Below are 20,034 nucleotides of genomic sequence, written 5' to 3' on the forward strand. Positions count from 1 at the left end.
GGGAACGGGTCAACAGATCGACATGATTCTTTCACTGTTGCATTCCGCCTGGGCTCCAACGTGTTCGTGCGAAAAAATAATTGAGAAAATCGAGCGGGAACGCACCGAAAACGAGAAAGTTTGAAATTTCATTTTGCGGGGCATTTTTCTACAGAGCTGCATGCGAACAAACATAGTAGACACCCGACCAGAAAATTATATCAAGATTATATCATATTGTGTTATGATGTTATAACATTTTTCAATAACTTATTGTGTTATAAACTAGATGCAGGATGATGTTAAAATAACTAAAATTGTAACTAAAACCACACTGGTCTTATCAAGATAATAACCTATTTTGTTTCAATCAGATCAAAATTATAACAGAATGTGATATGAACAGTGTACGCAAAATATGCCAACGCAAGCGAAAAATGGGCAACAATGAAGGCACGGCAACAACGCTTTGTTTTTTCGTTAGCAGATAATGACAAAATCGCTCCCAAGTTTGTTCACAACAAAAACGGTAGGAATATTTGTCTCGTTCTATTCACATCATGATTTACGCATTGTTTTACAACTGAAACTAGACTCTGAGGTTTGCAAGAGTCCTATTTCGTCCAAATGTTTATGAATTTGATAATGTGGGTCGAAAATTTCAGCAGAAAATCCGAAATATCAGCACACGCACGGCAAGCGATGTTTGTTTTATTACTCTCATCGCCTGACATGCGTTTGTTGCGGAGCGCCTTTGTTACCGACATGCACCGCTTAGGACAAAGCGTTTGTTTTTCGGCGTGATCCGTTTTTCGTACCCTGGATATGAATATTAGCTATAGCGACTAGAAAATTATATCAAGTTTATATCATATTGTGATATGATGTTACAATATTTTTCAATAAACAAGATGCAGGATGATGTTAACCTTCCAGGACGCGCGCCATCAAGCAACCAAAACTGCACCGCGCTCGCGCTGTATATGAAATGCGAGGTTTTTTGATAGTGTTGTACTTTTTACAACAGCGCGCGCGCTGAAGGGTTAAAGTAACTAAATTTGTAACAAAAAGTACTCTGGTCTAATCAAGATAATAACCTGTTTTGTTATAATCATATCAAAATTATAACAAAATGTGATATGATTATTGACTTCACACGGTCAGAAAATTCACTCATTTTCGAGCTAAAGTGGGACAACTCAAAATTGAGTAAATTTTTTTTCCAGCGATAGCGCTGGCCCAAGTGCGAAAATCTCATCAGTTTAAGCCGTATAATATTCTTGATGAAGCGAAGAATATTATACGGCTTAAACCAGTTGGATTTTTGCACTTGGGCCAGCGCTATCGCTGGAAATGCAATTTACTCATTTTTTGAGCTGTTCCAGTTTAGCTCAGTTTTGTGTGAATCTTACTCGTTTTAGAGTAACATTTTCTTAGCGTGCAGGATTACTATTTTATATCAAAATATGATATCATTTTGTAACATTATTATCCAAATGTCGAAGAATCATAACTTAATTATATTACAATGAGTTATCAAACAACATTTATAACAAAATATGATATAATTTGGTTACATTATTTCGCTTTATAACGCTTGAGCCAGGGTGAAGAAATCGGGGGCTAGGTGCTTTTAATTGGGTTCTTTAGGGGTATCCAGATAATTACATAATCGAAATCTCCGTCCAAAAATTAGTCGATATCCAACATTCCATATTTTTTAGTGGTCGCGAACTATTTTTAAAACGCATTTGAAGTTTGTATGGGGAATTTTTTTTTCGGGGCGAACTGTCATTCTATCCACGGAAATAAAAACTGTTTTGTTTTTCTTTTCTGTATTAACGAGATTTTTAGCCCTAGGCTAGTTCATCTCGGGGATCCACGCTTTACTTCCCTTCCAAAGGAAGAAATCACATTTAGCGAGTTTGTCGGGAGTGGGATTCGAAACTGTTTTGTTCATGTAACCATCAAAAGAAAGAAACTGGAATGCAATAATATCACGTTATACTCAGAAAAAATTAGCTCTTTCGATTTGGCTATAGAAAATAGCAATATTTTATTCACTAAACAACCCAATTGTGAGATAATATTCTCAAGGTTTCAACAAACTAAAACTGCTAAAATATCAGTAAATTGTGAGGATCTAGAATATTTTTCTATAATATTGACGTAAACTTTAAAATACTTGCATCTATTGATGAAGACCTGCAGCCGTTGAATGTTTTCCGCTGATACACACCAAGTTTCACTGGCATACAGCAGACTTCACGATCGAGTCTAAAATTCGGATTTTGGTGCGTCGACTAATCTGATTGTTTTTCCATACATTTCTTAAACTCGCGAAGGTAGCCTTCGCCTTTTTGTTCCATGCACCTCAATGTCCAATGAAATTTCCTTCACAAATAGTTCCTGGACCGATCGAACTCGATCCCTCAGTATGGTCATGCTCTGTCATCTTCAATACCCACGCCTTTACAGCTGTGGTTATAGGGGCCCCTCACCTCGTCTTATACCATCCGGATCTTTTGCGTACACAATCTTTAAGGGGCTGTCCATTAATTACGTAAGGGTTTTTGGGGGGAGGGGGGGTTTGAAAAATCTTACGCGCCATACACATTTTTTTGGGTTCTCATACAAAAAGTCTTACAAGGGGGGGAGGGGGTGTCGAAAAATCGATAAAATTCCCTTACGTATTTAATGGACACCCCCTTACAGCATTATTGTCCGAAATTCTTGCAACGTGTCCTGCGTAGGAAGTTGTTAATGTTATTATAAAAGAATGAGCAGATGGTTTGTTTTGGTGTTTTGAGACATGTGCTCGTTGATATCCTTCCTGCTTTGGCAACATAGAGCGCAGTGAATTCGTGATTCAATATTCAATATTCAATTCAATATTCGCCACCATGTTCTCCTGCACCCTACACGCCGCCAAAGATCGCCTTTAGCACGTCGAGTGCTTTCATATCTTCTTTGAGCAAGGTCCATGTATCGTATCCATAGATAACCACCGATCTTATTAGTGTCCTGTACATGGTAAATTTGGTACAAGGGCGAATGTTTTTTGACCACCTGTTTTTCTGGATCCCATACTGCCGTGAATCGCATACCAGTCCCATTTGCATAGGAAATCCAGCAAAGATGGGACTGATATGCGATTCACGGCAGCATAGGAGGCATGACTTTCGCTGATGGTGCGTCTTCGTATTTCATGGCTCACGTTATTGTCAGCCGAGAAATACAAGGGACCTATGTAAACGAATTCCTTGACTATCTCCTCAAAAACATTCCCGTTTATCGTGAAGCCTAGTTTAGACTGTTCAATGGACTACCAGATTGGCGCGCGCCCACAGTTGATCAGCAGGAGTAAATCCATTTCAGGCCAAACATTTCAATAGTTCCTATCTGCATTTGAGAGGCTCTCTTTGTTCACTATCTCTTTCTATTATTGCAGTGTAATGGTACACTTTTCAACTATTTTTGCAGTACAAATCAAAAGACGATTGTTTTGACCATCGTTCAATGTATGTAGACAGCCATAATACAAATAAACAACTGAGATATTAACGAAAGAGAGGGAAAACAAAGAGAGCCTCTCTTCTGCAGATAGGACCTTTAGACATGTTTGGCCTGATTTTATTTTGTATGGCGAAAAGCATCTAAACTCGAATTTCTCGAAATGACAAGCTTTTACCGAAAAAATATTTGGTAGACACCAAACCGGTCATCATTGTGCACAACCGTTACCAAATATTTTTAAGAATAATGTGTTTCACTTCGAGAAATACGCCTTTAGATGCTATTCGCCATACAATATTTTTGCGATTTACTTTTAGCGATTTTTCGCGCATAGAAGCTAGCGCCACATTGGTCAATGCGGAGAGTAGGAAAACAGCCAAAGCATTTAATTCATTGAAACGAGCATTTCAATGGCAAACTTCTCAACCATGTTAATCCTTTGGGATGATGCAGTGCCACGAAGTTGCCACATGTGTTGCCGATGAAACATTCCCTACACACAATTCAGATTAGATGTGGATGTCTGTTCTCTGTGCCCTTACTGCAATGAATCCGGTAGAAACACAGGGATAATGATGTTGTTTCTAATTTGCCTCAGGGTACAAACCGCTGCGATGCGGAACAAGTGCAAGCCAGCGATGAGTTTATACAAGAAAAAAGATTCTCGTCAATGATTTACAATAACTCTGCGTGGTCGATATTGTCGTAATCCCGCCTTAAAATCGATGAACAGGTAGTGCGTGGGTATCTGGTATTCCATATAGGGCATTTTCCATGAAATCCCTTTCTCGTGAGGAATGAACTTCTGGTTATCTGAAAAAAAGGGAAGCTTGTGCTGGTATGATTCATAAAATAAAACTAGTTTTTACCGATTTCACCATCCTTAACGCAAAATGAATATAAATGAGAAAATACTTAATGAATGCAATGTTTGTTACAGGTACATCTTTCATGACGATTTAGACCTTTACGCATCGATCAGAAGAGGTACGAGTTTCGTGGTAATCCTCAATTACTAAGAACGATATTTGCGAAATGAAAATGTCTGCTCTCGGATAAAAAAATAAGCTAAAATTCTAAAATGTCCGCAAGTACTCGAGTACATTATTTTGCTAAGCATAATCTTTTATTTCTAGTATTAGCTGCCTGAACATCACAAAAATGTGATTTTCCTTTCTAACAAGTCTTGTCATTAAACAAAAATCTGTACTAAAGCGCGAGATATGTCTACCGACAAAGAAGGAATCGCTTCTCCTCCATCCAAACGCAACGATGTCGCCTATTCAATCAACAGTTATGAAGACACACGGAATGCTAATGTTACGGTAAGTCATCAACTCAATTTTTGTGCCATCCTTGGCTCAAGTTCAATAACTCGTTTCTTTTCTTTCAAGATGTCCTTCGATCCTACTGACTACATACAGAAAGCACGTGTGACCAGAGCACAACCTCCAAAACCGGCATATGATCCACTGCAGTTTGTGCAACTGAAACCATGTAGTTTGGTAAAGACCGCGCAGGCACAAATGCAGAAAGCAGACGAAGTCAAGAAGGTGAAGGATGAAAAGAAGGAAGAACCTGAGGAATGGCAATGTGTAAGTATAATAAATTTGATTTCATGCATACGATGCTGGCCTTCCCCCTGGATAATCGATCTTGACGCGATGGGAGGGCTTAACCCATTAGCACTTTAGCGCCAGTTCATTCATCACCGCTTGGACTTAGAGCTAGATATATCTAGTTTACGAGTTGAGCGCAAGTGAAGGAATCGCCGTAAGTGCTAATGGGAACCAAAGGAGTATCCGTTGTGCATTTATCACAAGTCGAAAACAAGTTATAATTCAGTTTGCATAGACCTAATCTTTGCATTCTTTGAATTTTCTCAAATTTAACAATAGGGTGGGGCGGGGCAAGATGGGTCGCATAAGGATGGATCACCATAACTTTGTAAATACAAATCGGATTGGTTTGCATTCATCCGCTACTCTTTAATACACTAGTTAGCTATGCTAAAAGTCGATAAAAAGTTCATTAAATACAAAATATGATGTTGAACAAGCAGTTTTAAAAAGTGATCGATTTTGTGCCGTGAAAAAAGTGCGGGGCAAGATGGGTCACCTTTTAAGTAATTAACATTTTCTCAACGAAAAACGTCAAAATATAAGATTTGTTCCGCATTCAAATATGCTCCATATCCATACTGAGTAAACAAGAGCTACTACCCTGATAAAAAAGGTCATAGAGATACAACAGAATCTATTGCTACAACACGCTGAAATGAATGGTATTTACTATTAATTCAATTGTTTAAAACGATAGAGTAACAACACACCCTATGCTTTTCCACCATAGCATATATTGTAAATGTCATTTTTACAATAGAAAATGGGGGTTGTTATGTATCTTTACCATAAAAAAATCCTAAAATTCTGGAGCAAATTCAAATCAACTACCATTCAATGTATGGTGTTTTTATGAGTGAAATCTCTAGTACCATTGATTTTATTGTGCACGTATTGTATTTCCAATACAGCATTTTCAGCAGGAAAATACGTACACAATATAATTTATTGTTGAACAGACAAATTTATCATTATTCGATGGTCGTTTATGGTGATTTTATTGGAATTTTTTATCAGGGTAGTAAACATTTTATAAATTTATTTGGAATATAAAAAAACTTTACGATTTGAGTGGTCCTGAGGCGACTTGAAAATCGATTCTTTTTACTAAAAAATTATCATAATTTTATGTTATAATTTTGAGCGTTCATTCAGCTTGATTGAAGTCATTCATGAGATAGTCTTGTAATAAAAAATAAATAACTTTTGAATGCTCCAAAAATACGTTCAAAATTGAAGGTGACCCATCTTGCCCCGCGGCCGTTTATATGGAGAATATATGGAATGTATCGCATAAGAAAAATGGCAAAAAACCATTTTATTTTTTATTTCCAATGAGAGTGAATAATTTTTCAATCAATGCCCCAAACTTTTGTATATTCATGCTGGTCATCTAACAAAATGATTAACATAATCAAAACATGAGTAATGCGCCCGAAAATGACACTGACCCATCTTGCCCCGCCCCATCCTAATTGTTAAATTTAACGTAACGCAAGAGTGGGTAAGGGAGTTCTCTGCGTTACACTCATTAATCATCACTTGAATTCGTTAGGGCCGATTTCTTCACCTCGGCTTAACTCGTAAGCCAGGCTTACCCATATAGTTAAACCTTACTTAACGCCTAAGCCAGGGTGAAGAAATCGGCCCTTAGTGTTATATTTGAACAATTTAAATAAATAATACTTTAATTAGAAACTTCGTTCATTTGATCATATTGAAGAAAACACAACTATTCTCGTTGGAGTCACAGATCAATCTGTTCCTATTTTATTTCATACTCTTTTCTCTCAGTTCTCTCACTTGAAGAGGTATTGGAAACCGATCTAAACGTTGAACACTGAACGCGTTACATCTCTAAAATATCGATTGCGCAATACGCAACAGTTAGTACACAGGACAGGGGACGCTAGGATAAGTTGACTTACAGCCTTACAGATTAGATTCATTACAATTAGAAAATTATGGACTGATTAGGTAAAGATAAAACTGTTGATTTTAGGAATTTATATTTGTATTTCTTATTTTTATAGGTTTTGTAGGGATGAATATAATGAAATCATCTTAGACGGTATCATTTCACTGACCAAAAAAGCAGGAATTTAGTTACATGTTTCTTTAGGACTTAGGACGGTTGACAATGTAAAGGGTTACGGTGGATATAATATTACTTTGGACTGAGATGATCACATATATGCAGAAGACGACTAGCGAAATTAGGAACACAATTTGATACATTATAGACTATATTTTGACATAAACGGTTTGACTAATTTCTTTACAACATCGAAAGGAAGCTCAAAAAGTGTTATCTAACACTAATATGAGAGTTATTTGGGGATGATGCTGGTGCTGTTAATGGCTAACATCGGTTATTGACACTATTGGTATTCCGCTTGAAATAATTTTCGGAATGGATTATAAAATAACTGAGGATATTATCTGATTATTGTTTGGGGAAGCTGTCAGAAAAACTAGTTGCCCATATCGGCTAAAAACGCTAGCTCTGGTAGCTGTCTTCGAATAATTTTCAGAAATATCAAATCTTTAAAAATTAGCTACGACACATTTTTTTTGCTTTTTTAAGAATAGTATTCTGAAGGCGTTAACATAGACAGCCTTTTTTCTCTGAATGTTGTCCAGTGACCTCGGAGATTTTCGATTATTGAAATAATATTATTGCGCAATTATCAAATCATCTTGGAGCTCATTCGATCAAAACACTAGTGCGATGGTGAAGGTTAAAAACAGTACATATTTTTAAAAACTACTACGACCCAATGCTAATTACTACACACTTTGCTCAAGTTGACGACATCGTCTAGTCCATCGTGAGTATTGGTCCTAGTAGGAGGAAAGTTGGGAAAGGGTTCAGGCTTTGCTATTAGCTGTCTTGCAGCTCCACCTGGTCACTCCACAAAAAAAAGATTACATGCATACGATGCTAGTACTTCTCGATTTCGTCTTGAAGAACTTAAAAACTTTGGTAGCGTGTTCTTGTCTTTTCGTTTTAGTAGGCACCTTTCTGTAAATATGATCACATGATTTGTTGAATACCATAGTACAGTAACCAGTCCCGGGTCACCAGATAAGTGGCGGCAAATTTTATTTCGCGTTTTGTCGATTACAAACGAAATGTTTTGTAGATTCTATAACATTCCCCAGAAAACCATTCCCTAGAAATCCAATCCCCAGAATTCCATTCCCCAGAATATACAGTGACCCCACAATTTATGAATCGGCAAAAATGACCACAGTTTATGGATCACTCATTTGATCAGCATGGTGATTCATAAATAGTGTACAAAATTAAGGTGATTCATCGGTGTGGGGTCACTGTACCATTCCCCAGAAAGAAAATAAAACTATTGTTTTATTTCTGAACTAGCTGCCCGAGCAAAGCCTGATAGCAAATTGAAAACTTATTTTGATGTTGTGATATTGCAAATTTTGATAACTCAGGCTGTTGTCGTTTTGGTCGTTTTAACGGTTAAAACATCAAAAATTAGAGCAGAAAAATGTTCCTGTGACAGCAAAATGAAAACAATTCCTGCTATCGATGATAGCAAATTGATAACTGTTTTTGTTATTAGCGCAAGAAAAACGAAAAATCGTAAAATGTAGAGTTTTTCGGTTGATATCAAATCATAAATGCAATAGTATAATTGCACTAATGATATATCCCTAGAATTACTCTACATAGTTTACTTAAAAGCGTTAAAACTATTCTAGCTCTAAACACTTGCATTAATGTAAAATGACAGCAACCAGAAAACAAAATTTGAAATCAAATTAAGTAAAGATAAGCTGATATCAAAATGTGATATCAATTTGTTGCTGAATACAAAATATGTTTTCGATTTGCAGTGGTTTTGTTGTTGGACTTTGCTCGGGTGACCCGACGTGGCTAGCCACGTTTGCTTGAAGAGTTTTCACAATTTGACAATTGACATAATAGCTTAGAAACGTCTGCTTTAAGTTTTTTGCTAATCTGCAACTCTTTTTAGAATATACATTCCAGAAATTTCTCCCAATTCTAAACAGAAAACTCTAAAATATGCTATTATTCGCAGGGAATGAAATTATCAGCAAATTGAGACGAAAAACGGCGTTTATCGAGCAACCGATTTTTTCTGTTTTTACTTTTCCTGTGAGAAATGTTTATCGGTCGTTGCTGTTTGTCCCCGATCAAAGATAGCCGAAAACTGGAAATCGCTCTTTTCATTTTTCGCTATCCAACTTTATCGCCTGCAAAGTTATCGCGATAATTATCAGAAGGCAAATAACAAAAATTTGTCGCTAACGGGATTCGAACCTAGACCCTGCACAAAAATGTGTATGAGCGCGCACCATAACCACTTGACCATACAAGCTGCTCGAAAGAGGACAGAAATTTTTTACATAAAAGCTACAGCCGGTGACGACGGGACTACGGAAAGGCGAACAAAGAGAAGAAAGCAAACCAGTCAACTTTTCATTGCTGATGATAATCGATTTTCGGCGCTGCGGAACGAGCGAAAACTCATTCTCGGGAGAAACCCGGGTCTGAATTTATCGCACGTCTTTTTTTGCCAATAATGCGTGTGGGAGAGTTTTCAACTATCGCGATCGTGATCGATAATTTCATTCCCTGATTATTCGTGGAAAACACTTGAACGTGATTCCTACGAAGAATGTTCAAGAATGTTCATAAACCTTCGAATTCATCTTCTGGTTCTCACTGGAATTTACCTAAGATCTAATTTCTGCTCCCAGGAAAGTTTCAACAATTGTTTTTAATTTGAAAGAAACAGTTCACGAACATTTTAATTACACGCCTTTTATTTCGTTCGAAATTTATCCTAGAATATCTTCTTTTCTTTGTTCCGGAAACATTCTTTCATTTATAAAAAGAAAGCATATTATTTCCTTCGAAGAGTGTTCTAGAATGTGCTAGAAATTTATTTGTCATATTCTGCTTTTTCCTCATTGCCCAGGAAGCTTCAAGTTTTTTTTTCATAATTGAAATAGATACCTCTCGAATATTACATTGACCTTCTTGAAGAAATGGAGTTTCTTCGATTACGCCGAAACAGAAAAATCTAGAACACTCGTGGGAAGTTCTGGAACAGTTTTTGTAATCGAACTCCCATCCTGTTCTTTCTTTACTATTTCTTCTCCTTATTCTACTTTCCCTAAATCATACAATGCCCTCCCCACCATTGCACGTTACGTGAAATATTTCAGTGAAATTTAGCTAACCGAGACGAGAGGACATACAGACAACTCCTGGATTTATTTCATACATTCCATCTGGAATAACATCCTCCAGAAGCCATTGTATCAATAAATATGCGAAACATTTCACTCAGCATTGAGCTCATTCGAGGCGCCAGAAGGTATACTATCATGTATCCACCTTTTGATTGTAAATGACTATTGTAGGGGTCTTGTCTATTGAATGGAAGAATATTCTAGAAATTAGCAGACCCAACGTGGCTAACCACGTTCCTAAAAAAAAAAATCTTTATACAATGAAGAAAATCCCAGATTCTCCTGGAAAGAAAATTTCTAGAAGCTTCCTTGAAGGCTTATGTATTAATGCATATGTGAAATATTTCACTCAGCATGGTGCATCTCTTTGGAAAGCGCCGGAAGGTATGCTATTATGAGTAGAATAACTAGCCACAGAAGTTCAATGCCGCGACTGTTCGTGTGACTAACATCTAGTTTGCCACGCCCTTACAGCGTCAGCAGCGGTACTAGAAGTGTCAAGTTAATTTTGTTTACCAAAACAAAAGGTACTCTACATGAAGGACACTTAAAAATAGTAAATTATTGCAATTAAAGTTATTCAAATAATTAATTGAGAAAAGTGACTACAGCGCCATTGGAGTTCTAGTGTATTTCTATTCTATTATGTATCCAACCTTGAGTAATATATTACTGTTGTAGGGTTCTAGCTCATGTAATAATGGAACTTCTAGATCTTTCTACTGGATTGCAGCGATGCATCAATGAAACGATACAACAATATAGCGATACTACAATGTATCGATGCAACAATACAATACACCAATGCAAGAATGCAGCGATGCACCTATGCAACGATGGACCAATAAATTAACTACATCGGCTGTTTTCCTGCTCTCCGCATCGACCAACGTGGCGCTAGCTTCCATGCGTGAAAACTCGCTAAAAGTAAATCGCAAAAATATTGTATGGCGAATAGCATCTCCCGGGTAGAGCTTAATGGCAAAAGAATGGCAAATTTTACCATTAAAACAGAATGTTTGAATGGCAAAATGTGTTATTTGTTTGTTTGAAATAAGAGTTAAAATAACAAAAATAATAACAAAATTTTGGTAGCAGAAAAACTTAAAAATAACTTATTTTGCCATTGTAATAACAAAGTAATGGTAAAGCATGCGGATTAAATTGAAGAACAAAATATGTTATTATTGAGATATTGATAACAAAATAAGACCCAAATTAACTGTTATCGGTGAATAACAAAATATGACATTCTTGAGTTATTGATAACAGAATAAGAACAAATTTAGCTGTTTATGTGGCGATCAAAATAATGGTAGGTTTAGTTGTTCAAATTCAATTTTAAAATAATGGTAGATTCAGTTATTATTTCAAAGTAGCAGAAGAAAGGTAAAATGAGCTATTTCTTTTTTTTTTTCTTCAATAAAATTTAAGTTCATCAATCAATGTAAAAACAGTTTTATTTTGTGTATACTCTTTAATTGTTTGAGTTCTAAATTAACATAAATTGATGTGCATCAAATAGAATCCATTGCGAGTCAAACACACAGCTGAGAATCCGGATTTGTTTACTTTTGCGAGATACGTCGAATTTTTCAATTTCAGTTATGCTTGAAATATACAATATAATAGTTAATGGTATATTAAGAGTAAAATATGTTATGGTGCCTAATGTTTATAAATAATTTCTCACAATATCAAAATAATGGCAAATTTAGATAGGAATGTAAATTATGTTATTGTTTTGATATTTTATACAATTCATTATAAAAGGTGCTAAATTGCAAGTTTTACCATGATAGTAATTTTTGTTATTGATGTGTTATTTAGCATTATTCATGAATAACATATCAGTGACAAGATTTGCTATGATTGTATATTTTGCTATTGATTTGCCATTTTAAGTTTTTCATAATAACAGAAGAATGGCAAAACGAGATATGATGGCAAAACTAGTTATTATTTTGTCCTTTGTTTGCCATTAGCCTCTACCCGGGTAAAGCCAAATTTATCGAAGTGGAATACATTATTCGAAAAAATATTTGGTAGTGGTTGTGCACAATGGTGACTACTATTAATATATTTTGTCAGTAAAAGCTTCCTATTTCAAGTAATTCAAGTTTAGATGCTTTTCACCATACAAAATAAAATGGATTTACTCCTGCTGATCAACTGTGGGTGTGCGCCAAGCGGGTAGTCCATTAAAACTGCTTTCATTTTCAACATAGATTTTTCCTTCTTTGCTGCATAGGCTGTTCTTTCGAATTGCACTTTTCAGTAAATTATTGGCATCACAACTGCTTACTTTTTCAACATAGATTTTCCCTTCTTTTCTACATAGGCTGTTCTTTCGAGTTACAATGTTTAGGTAATTAACGGCACCACAAGCACAGGTGTTTAGAAATTCTAAAATATATTGTCGGGCCGCCACCAAACCGGACTTCGCACAATCAAGTCGCGACGTTTTTTAATCATGTCAAAAGTAGTGCGCATCCTTCCCGTTGTTGTCAGCCACACAGCGCACTAGATGCGAAACAGTTGCGACACTTGTGGGCCAAGAAAATTGCAATTTTTGATTGAATGTCGGTCTTGATTCCAACCGGATAGACAATATATAATAAATATAACAGCAATTTATCACCGGTGCGGTGGTTGTAATAATGCCCATAATTTCCAGAAAAGTGCAATTCGAAAGAACAGCCTATATAAAAAAGAAGGGAGAATCTATGTTGAAAATGTAAGCAATTATAATTTCAAAAATTTTACTAATTGCCTTAATTCTAAGAAAAATATTGTTTAAATAGCAGGAACATTGTTGGGTTTTTGAATGCCGAAAGGAAAACAATGATACTTTTTTCCTTCTTCATTAAAAATATTTTTGAGTTTGTATAATAATTGTTGGCATTACAACTGCTGCACTTTTTCTATTCCATAGTATTGGAATAATGATGATAAATAAGGGCTTTTATCGACAGAAAAATCTTTTTAATATAAACCGGCAATAAACTGGTCAATTAGCATCTTGTACACTGAACAACATCAGAAGAAAATGCGTTTTCTCTGTAAATTTTGCACATCATTTTTAAGGCGTTATTCAACGTGAAACAAGTGCTGCACAATTTTCGCAAATCTGTCAAGAACAAAACATTTTATAGCTACTGGAATGATGACAGTTTGTGAACTTTCAAGATAGGTTTAAAGATCAACCGTATACAATGTAATAGGCTCCTAAAGTCCTATCGGTATTCTTGTTTTAATCCACAATATATGGTTCAAGAGTACATATTTACTCATTTTTTAATGTTTTTATTAACCGTAGTTGAAAAAATATATATTTTTTTTAGCTTTTTGTTTCGTCCCTAGCTTATAACACATACTTTGAGCAATTTTTTTTCACCGTGTATGTCAGATAGGAACATTTTTGAAATCCCAGTGCGAAAAATGTCGAGCTCAGCCTCAAATGTCAAAGTAGAACTATTTACCATTTTACTCATTTCGAATTTTCTCATTATTCCTTTGTTTTTCAAGTTCGAGTAAAGTACAATTTCGATTAGAATACCATGCTTGATCGTATTATGCAATATAAGCGAGATTTCGTCTTTAATTTTAGGACCCTATTAAACGTTTGAACCACTGTAGAATATTTATATTATTTATATGGATATGAATGTATGCATACATTTTTTACCTTAATTTGTTACATATACCGTATACGAAATAGATATTTCTGCGTAATAACACTATAATGTTAAAATCCTTGCCTATAACATGTCATTATGATAAACATTGTACTGTTTGTGTATCGAATTATACTTTTAGCAGAGTATATTAAGCTTTTCTGTGGAATGGATTTCTGGGGAATAGTGCATTCTGGGGAATGGATTTCTGGGAAATGGTACATGTTCCACACTGGCTTGTGGATTGGAGAAGGGGTCGTACACAAATTACGTCACGCTATCAGGGGGGAGGGGGGTTTTGCAGAGCGTGACCACCCATACAAAAAATATTGAGGTCCCATACAAAAAGTGTGACATAGGGGGGAGGGGGGTTTGAAAAATGTCGATTTTAGCGTGACATAATTTGTGTATCATCCCGAAGGGAAATCGCTGGATATGAAGAACTTGGTGGACGACTCCCTTCTTGGCAGTGGACTGTATGATTTGAAACTTGGGTGTAAGGAAACCGTTGGAATGGAAAGACTTCTTGAACTTGTGGGACGTTTTCCTTACTGGAGATCACTAAATACTTTCGAACTTGGTACTTGTAATAGAAACACTATTATGGCGCCAGCACCAAACCGAATAGCGACTTTTTTTCAGTACCGGATATAGTGCGCTGTGTGCGTTCAATGATGCACTATACTTTATACGTCACTTCCGACGTATGTTGTAAACAACCCAAAATTAGCAAAAATATTTTTCTTAAAATTTTTTTTTGATTTCCAACCGAAATCATAATAGGGTATCACGCCACTTGGGCGGTGGCTTCTATATTCGTCTGTTTGCCACTATAACTCAGTCAATTTCGAACCAATTGACTTGAAATGTTGTGCGATTTGAAAATGATAAATAAATTCTTCCGGTACGGAACAGTACATTCTGGGGAATGGTACATTCTGGGAAATGGTTTTCTGAGGAATGGAATTCTGGGGATTGGTATTCTGGGGAATGTTATAGAATCGATCAGACGCTGTTGTGAGCCGCTCCTCCTGGAGAACAGACGCTCAGGTTTGCCGAGCAAACCAACCCCCCTCCCCCTTCTCTGTCAGCCTACGACCAAAGTTCCCACTGCACCGGGGTTGGTTACCAGATCTTCACTACACGGAGAAATCAAACTACCTATTTTTTGGGTCGATTTTACTCAAAGCTGAGTATATCGAATAAACTAGTTACCCAAAATTAGGTTATTTTCCCTCTTTCCCCCACCGATGTTGTCAAAAACAGAGATGCATCTACCCAATGGGGGTTCTTGAGCCCAATAAGCCAATTTTGAGTAAATGTAGGTATACTCAAATTTGGGTTGAATGAGGGGGGTCTTGAGTTGAATTTACCTACTCTTAAGTATATTTTCTGCTGGAGGTAAAGGCACACGCAGAAAAATGAGGCTTGTTGTTATGATATGCAAACGCGTGGTTTCAGGCTACGATCAAGGCACACGCAGAAAAATGAGGCTTGTTTAAAACAATAAAACACATGGTTGATTTACAAACTGACCATTTACTTATTCCAAAGTTATATTTCTTTGTTCTTACGTAGAGTTTATCGATCAAAACAACCAATTCCCATCATTTTATATAACGTTAAAAACTTCATGTGTATCAACAAAATGAGGACCACAAACATGGCCCGGAAGCACTCACACATCTTTAGAATTCTTACCCCAACATCGCCGCAACGAAGAAAGTGTAGCAAATCCATCACTCCAACTTCCAAGTGCAGTTTTGGCCGTGATGGATAACGCGCAGGCACTCAAGACAACATCCACAAAAAGTTGGTTGGTTTCGCCTTTTTGTCTTTTTTTATTCGTTCTCGCTTCCATCCGCTCGACGAGTGTCCAAAAATAGATTTCCGAGCTGCCGCAGGAGCAGACATCACCAACACAATCACATTCCAGCTTTGTTAGAGGCAAAAGTGCAGTCGTTTAAAACAATCCGGTATTTTATATTGAAACTACCAAATCTGTGTTTGTTCTAACAATCTGTCAAAAATTTCGACAAATGACAATATTTGTATTATCAAACAATGGAACAGTTCAGTTTTAACTAGAAATCAGTTTGTCGCTATAGCAAACTGAAAAATTGTTTGATTTGAACTAGAATTTAATTGTGTTCACAATTTATTTTTCTGCGTGCAATTTACCTAGTGTGAGTTTAATCGATTTACTCAAATTTGGCTTATTGGGCGGAACTATGGGATTGCGTCCAAAGAACTCAATTTTGGGTAGTTTGGCGGTTCCGTGTAAGGTTGCTCATAATTTCCGGCCGGTATCACGAGGAGGTAGGGATAGGAGTTGCTGGGCAAAGGCTAGTGAATCACAATGGGATCTGAATTGCGCAGCATACCCAGCCTTTACCGTGCCAGATAGTATAGTTGGTTACCTCTAAACCACGGGCTCCCAACCGGTGGTCCGCGGCCCCCTGGGGGCCGTGAAGCCAGTCCTGGGGGGCCGCGATGTTACCAAAAACCAATTTGAGGAACGCTCCCAGAAGGCAAAAAATTTTCGGCTGCGCCGCTATTTTTAAGCCATGACTTAAATCGAATGTGCATGTTGACATGTACGTCATTGTTTACGAAATGTGAGTGTCAATAAAAAAATTATCATTGATCGTCGAAAATCCTTCCCACAGTAAATTTCTGGCAACGCCACTGCACCCAAATAACTCAATTCATATTTTTTTTCTAAAAATTTTCATTGGGCCCCAGATGCATTGACAATTCTTAAAGGGGGTCCCCACCTCAAAAAGGTTGGGAACCCCTGCTCTAAACGTTCGCACCGTTGATTCTTTCCAACACACCTCCTGCAGCGCTCCAATGCCGAACTCGCAATCCTTCAGTACATTGGCAAGTATGCAGGTGCTCCCCATTAAAACTGAAAGATCTGTAGCTCCATGTACCGAGTTTCTAATCGCAAGTTCTTTTTGGTTCGCAATGGTCGTTGTTGTTGGTCTCGGTTCGTATTGTTGATTTTTCGGTGCTTGGTTTTTTTACGGCCGGATCGCAAGGCCTAACACCAACCTCCCGGTTAACTGTAAGGAGGGGCCCAGTAAGTTTGCCTAAACAAACCCACCTTCCCTGTCAGCATACGGCCGAAATTCCTACCGAGGTTGGTTATCGGATCTTCCCTAAGGTTGCTCGTATCCCGGCTTGTGCCACTTGGAGGTAGGGATCTGAGTTACATGGCTAGAAACTGAAGGAACTTACAAGAGGTCTGAATTGCATTGCCAGCCTTTACCGTGCCAAAAGTACCTATTAATGGAAGTCAGTATGTAGGGTCTATAGATAGTAGAGTAAACATAGATCCGCGGACACCGCTGACTAAAATATTTTAAGCGTGTAAGTAGTAATTTTCAAAAGTGCGACGATTGAATATGACGTCATGCGGTCCATTCATGTTGTCCAAATCGTGACGTCATGCTCGTTTGGATACAGATTTTGACAGTTCGTTTGGATACAACGGATTCATCTCACGCTAATCTATGTTTACTCTACTATCTATAGTAGGGTCTTGTACCATTTGGGCAGGTGTACCTGTTTTGGGCACTTGCAGCTATAACTAAGTCAATTTCAAACCGATTAATTTGTTTTTTTTTTGTATAGAACTAGGCACGTGCAGAATCTAACTCTATACAAAAATTCAAATCATTCGGTTTGAAATTGACTTAGTTATAGCCGCAAGTGCCCAAAATAGGAACACCTGCCCAAATGGTACAAGACCCTAGTATGTGTAGAAGTAGTATGTGCTCAAAAAGAAACTGCATTGTTTTATTGATTCCCCTCAACGGTGTTGAAAACTACAGAATGATACAAGAAAGCTTGTTGTTCCCTCCGCAGACACTGACGCCTCTCAACAAGAAAGTTTTCTAATGAGTTGAGATTGGCATTGATCCTGATTTGAAAAGTTCTGGAAGCTTCCAGAGTGAACTAAACGTGTACATCTTATTTAAATTTGCAGAACTTAGACAATTGGAAATCTTCTAGAAGGAAACGAGTCGAACACATAATTGATAGGGTAGTCGAGGTAAAAAAGTTTGAACTAGAAGAACATGATCGTAACAGAAGAAAATCCAAAACATTTAACGAAATGATGGAAAACAGGTTAGTGGTCAAAAAGATTTACTGCTTGAAAAAAAAAAAAAATCAATACTTTCTTATATTTAAGGGGTTCGAGACGGCTGAAGTTTCTGCCTATTTACACAGATGACGATAATAACGATTTGAGTGATCTTGGAATAAACAGTTCTGATGTGAGTATAAATTCCTACTTTTTCTAGTGTTGTTAAATTGGTAGGGTAATTGTTTCCATTTGTTTTAAAGGCATCGAGCAAAGCAGCTGAGACGAATATAGATAATGTAGGGGATAGAACTACTCCGGAAATATCCGCTGATGGGGATTCAAACGAATACACATACGAAGCAGCAATCGAAGTTTATAAAAGCCGAATTTCCCGAACAACGCATATAGCTAACGATAACCAGCGGTTTGAAAATAATGCACATCCGAGAACACATACAAGTACGTCGCAAACAGCTGTGAGCTCGTGCAAAGAAGCTTTACTATCCAATTTGGAAGAGAGAAAATCTTCAGATGTGTCGGTGCCTAATATTCCCAAAATTGATTTTTTAAAACGAAAAGAGCTGTTCGAGAAAGAACAGGAACAGGGAAATGAGAGTGACTCAAGACGACAGTCTACGGATTTTGTGAATACTATAAGTATAAAGGAACGTCTATCAGTATTACAACTAAATCAAGCACAAGAACCGAGCGAATCTGAAAAACATCAGCGTAATATTCCCGAAGTATCGTTCTCGGATTTGAAAAACCGATTGGAGATTTTTGAGAGGGAAATAAGAACTATGGCAAATGATAAAGAAGATCATTCGAAGCCATCCTCGCAAAGGTCACACGAAAGTTCGGTAGAGCCGTTGGTCACTACGCCAAAAAATGAACCAAAACAAGAAGATGAACTGTTAGAAAAAACGCAATACTTTCCCAATGTTTACGGTGATATACTGACGCAGAAGCAAACTCTAGATGAAAACGAGAATATCGATACAGATCGAGAAGACAGCGGTATCCATACAACAGACGTATCCTGCTCTGTCTCTCAAGCCGACGATCAGAATGAAGAAGCTGAACCTCTTGCGAACGATGAATCCAATGTCAAATCGGACCAAACTGTATCTAAATCACATCCAACTACTATTGCGGAAGATACCAATCATTTGGAATACGATGAAGCAAACGACATAAGTGTAAGTACACCATTTTAAATTTTCAACCCTATTGTGGAATAAGCTAGTTTGAATGGTTGGCTAAGTCTAATCCTGTTCCTACGCTTATTTCTATCTATTAATGGTGGTTGTCAACATAACCTTAGCTAATTTATCCTCACGTTTAAAATAAGTCAAAAATTCTACTAATATTTTCTGCTACTTACTCGCAGGCTTACAATACCATTGGATCGGTTATCTTTGGGGTTGAAATTAAGCCAACTACTTCCGGTTAGGTAGATGCTATCACCAACATGAAATTCCGTATGATGTATGTATTTAGCTGGTTTGGCAAAGTTTCGCATGTTCAGTAGTAGTACATACATATAGTGTAGTTTTAATTTTAATTCATTTGTTTTTTTTCCTAGTGAAATTTACATATTTAATAGTTCTACATACATAATGAGAATCGTAACCCCATTTAAAAATTGGTCATTACAATTACATCTAGTCAAATTTTCATTTATTATAAGGTGAGCATTGTGGGATACTACCAATCCCATACCGATTTCAGATGTGTAGCCAAGAAACTTACTTAGGGCCGTCCGCCATTTATCTTAAAACAATACAAAGTCCACTGTTTTCAGAGCGATCTTTGCCATTTATAATACTCGATTATAAATAAAAAAGACAATGAAATTCATGTATCGCGTCTTTTCCTATGCAGCGTAACG

At 37.0% G+C, this 20,034-nt stretch overlaps 1 protein-coding gene across 1 annotated transcript in view; it reads left to right on the plus strand.

Moving 5' to 3' along the window:
• Positions 1–20,034, plus strand: part of LOC134291205 (uncharacterized) — a 73,526-nt gene that overhangs the window by 14,478 nt on the left and 39,014 nt on the right. Inside the window, exons 2-7 of the mRNA XM_062858678.1 lie at positions 4,436–4,482; positions 4,632–4,820; positions 4,890–5,090; positions 18,042–18,184; positions 18,249–18,333; positions 18,404–19,342. Coding sequence (XP_062714662.1) covers positions 4,719–4,820; positions 4,890–5,090; positions 18,042–18,184; positions 18,249–18,333; positions 18,404–19,342 — 1,470 coding nt within the window. The 5' untranslated portion in view covers positions 4,436–4,482; positions 4,632–4,718. The remainder of the gene's footprint in view (positions 1–4,435; positions 4,483–4,631; positions 4,821–4,889; positions 5,091–18,041; positions 18,185–18,248; positions 18,334–18,403; positions 19,343–20,034) is intronic.

The sequence above is a fragment of the Aedes albopictus genome, chromosome 3 (genome assembly GCF_035046485.1).
Source record: "Aedes albopictus strain Foshan chromosome 3, AalbF5, whole genome shotgun sequence".
Lineage (NCBI taxonomy): Eukaryota > Metazoa > Arthropoda > Insecta > Diptera > Culicidae > Aedes > Aedes albopictus.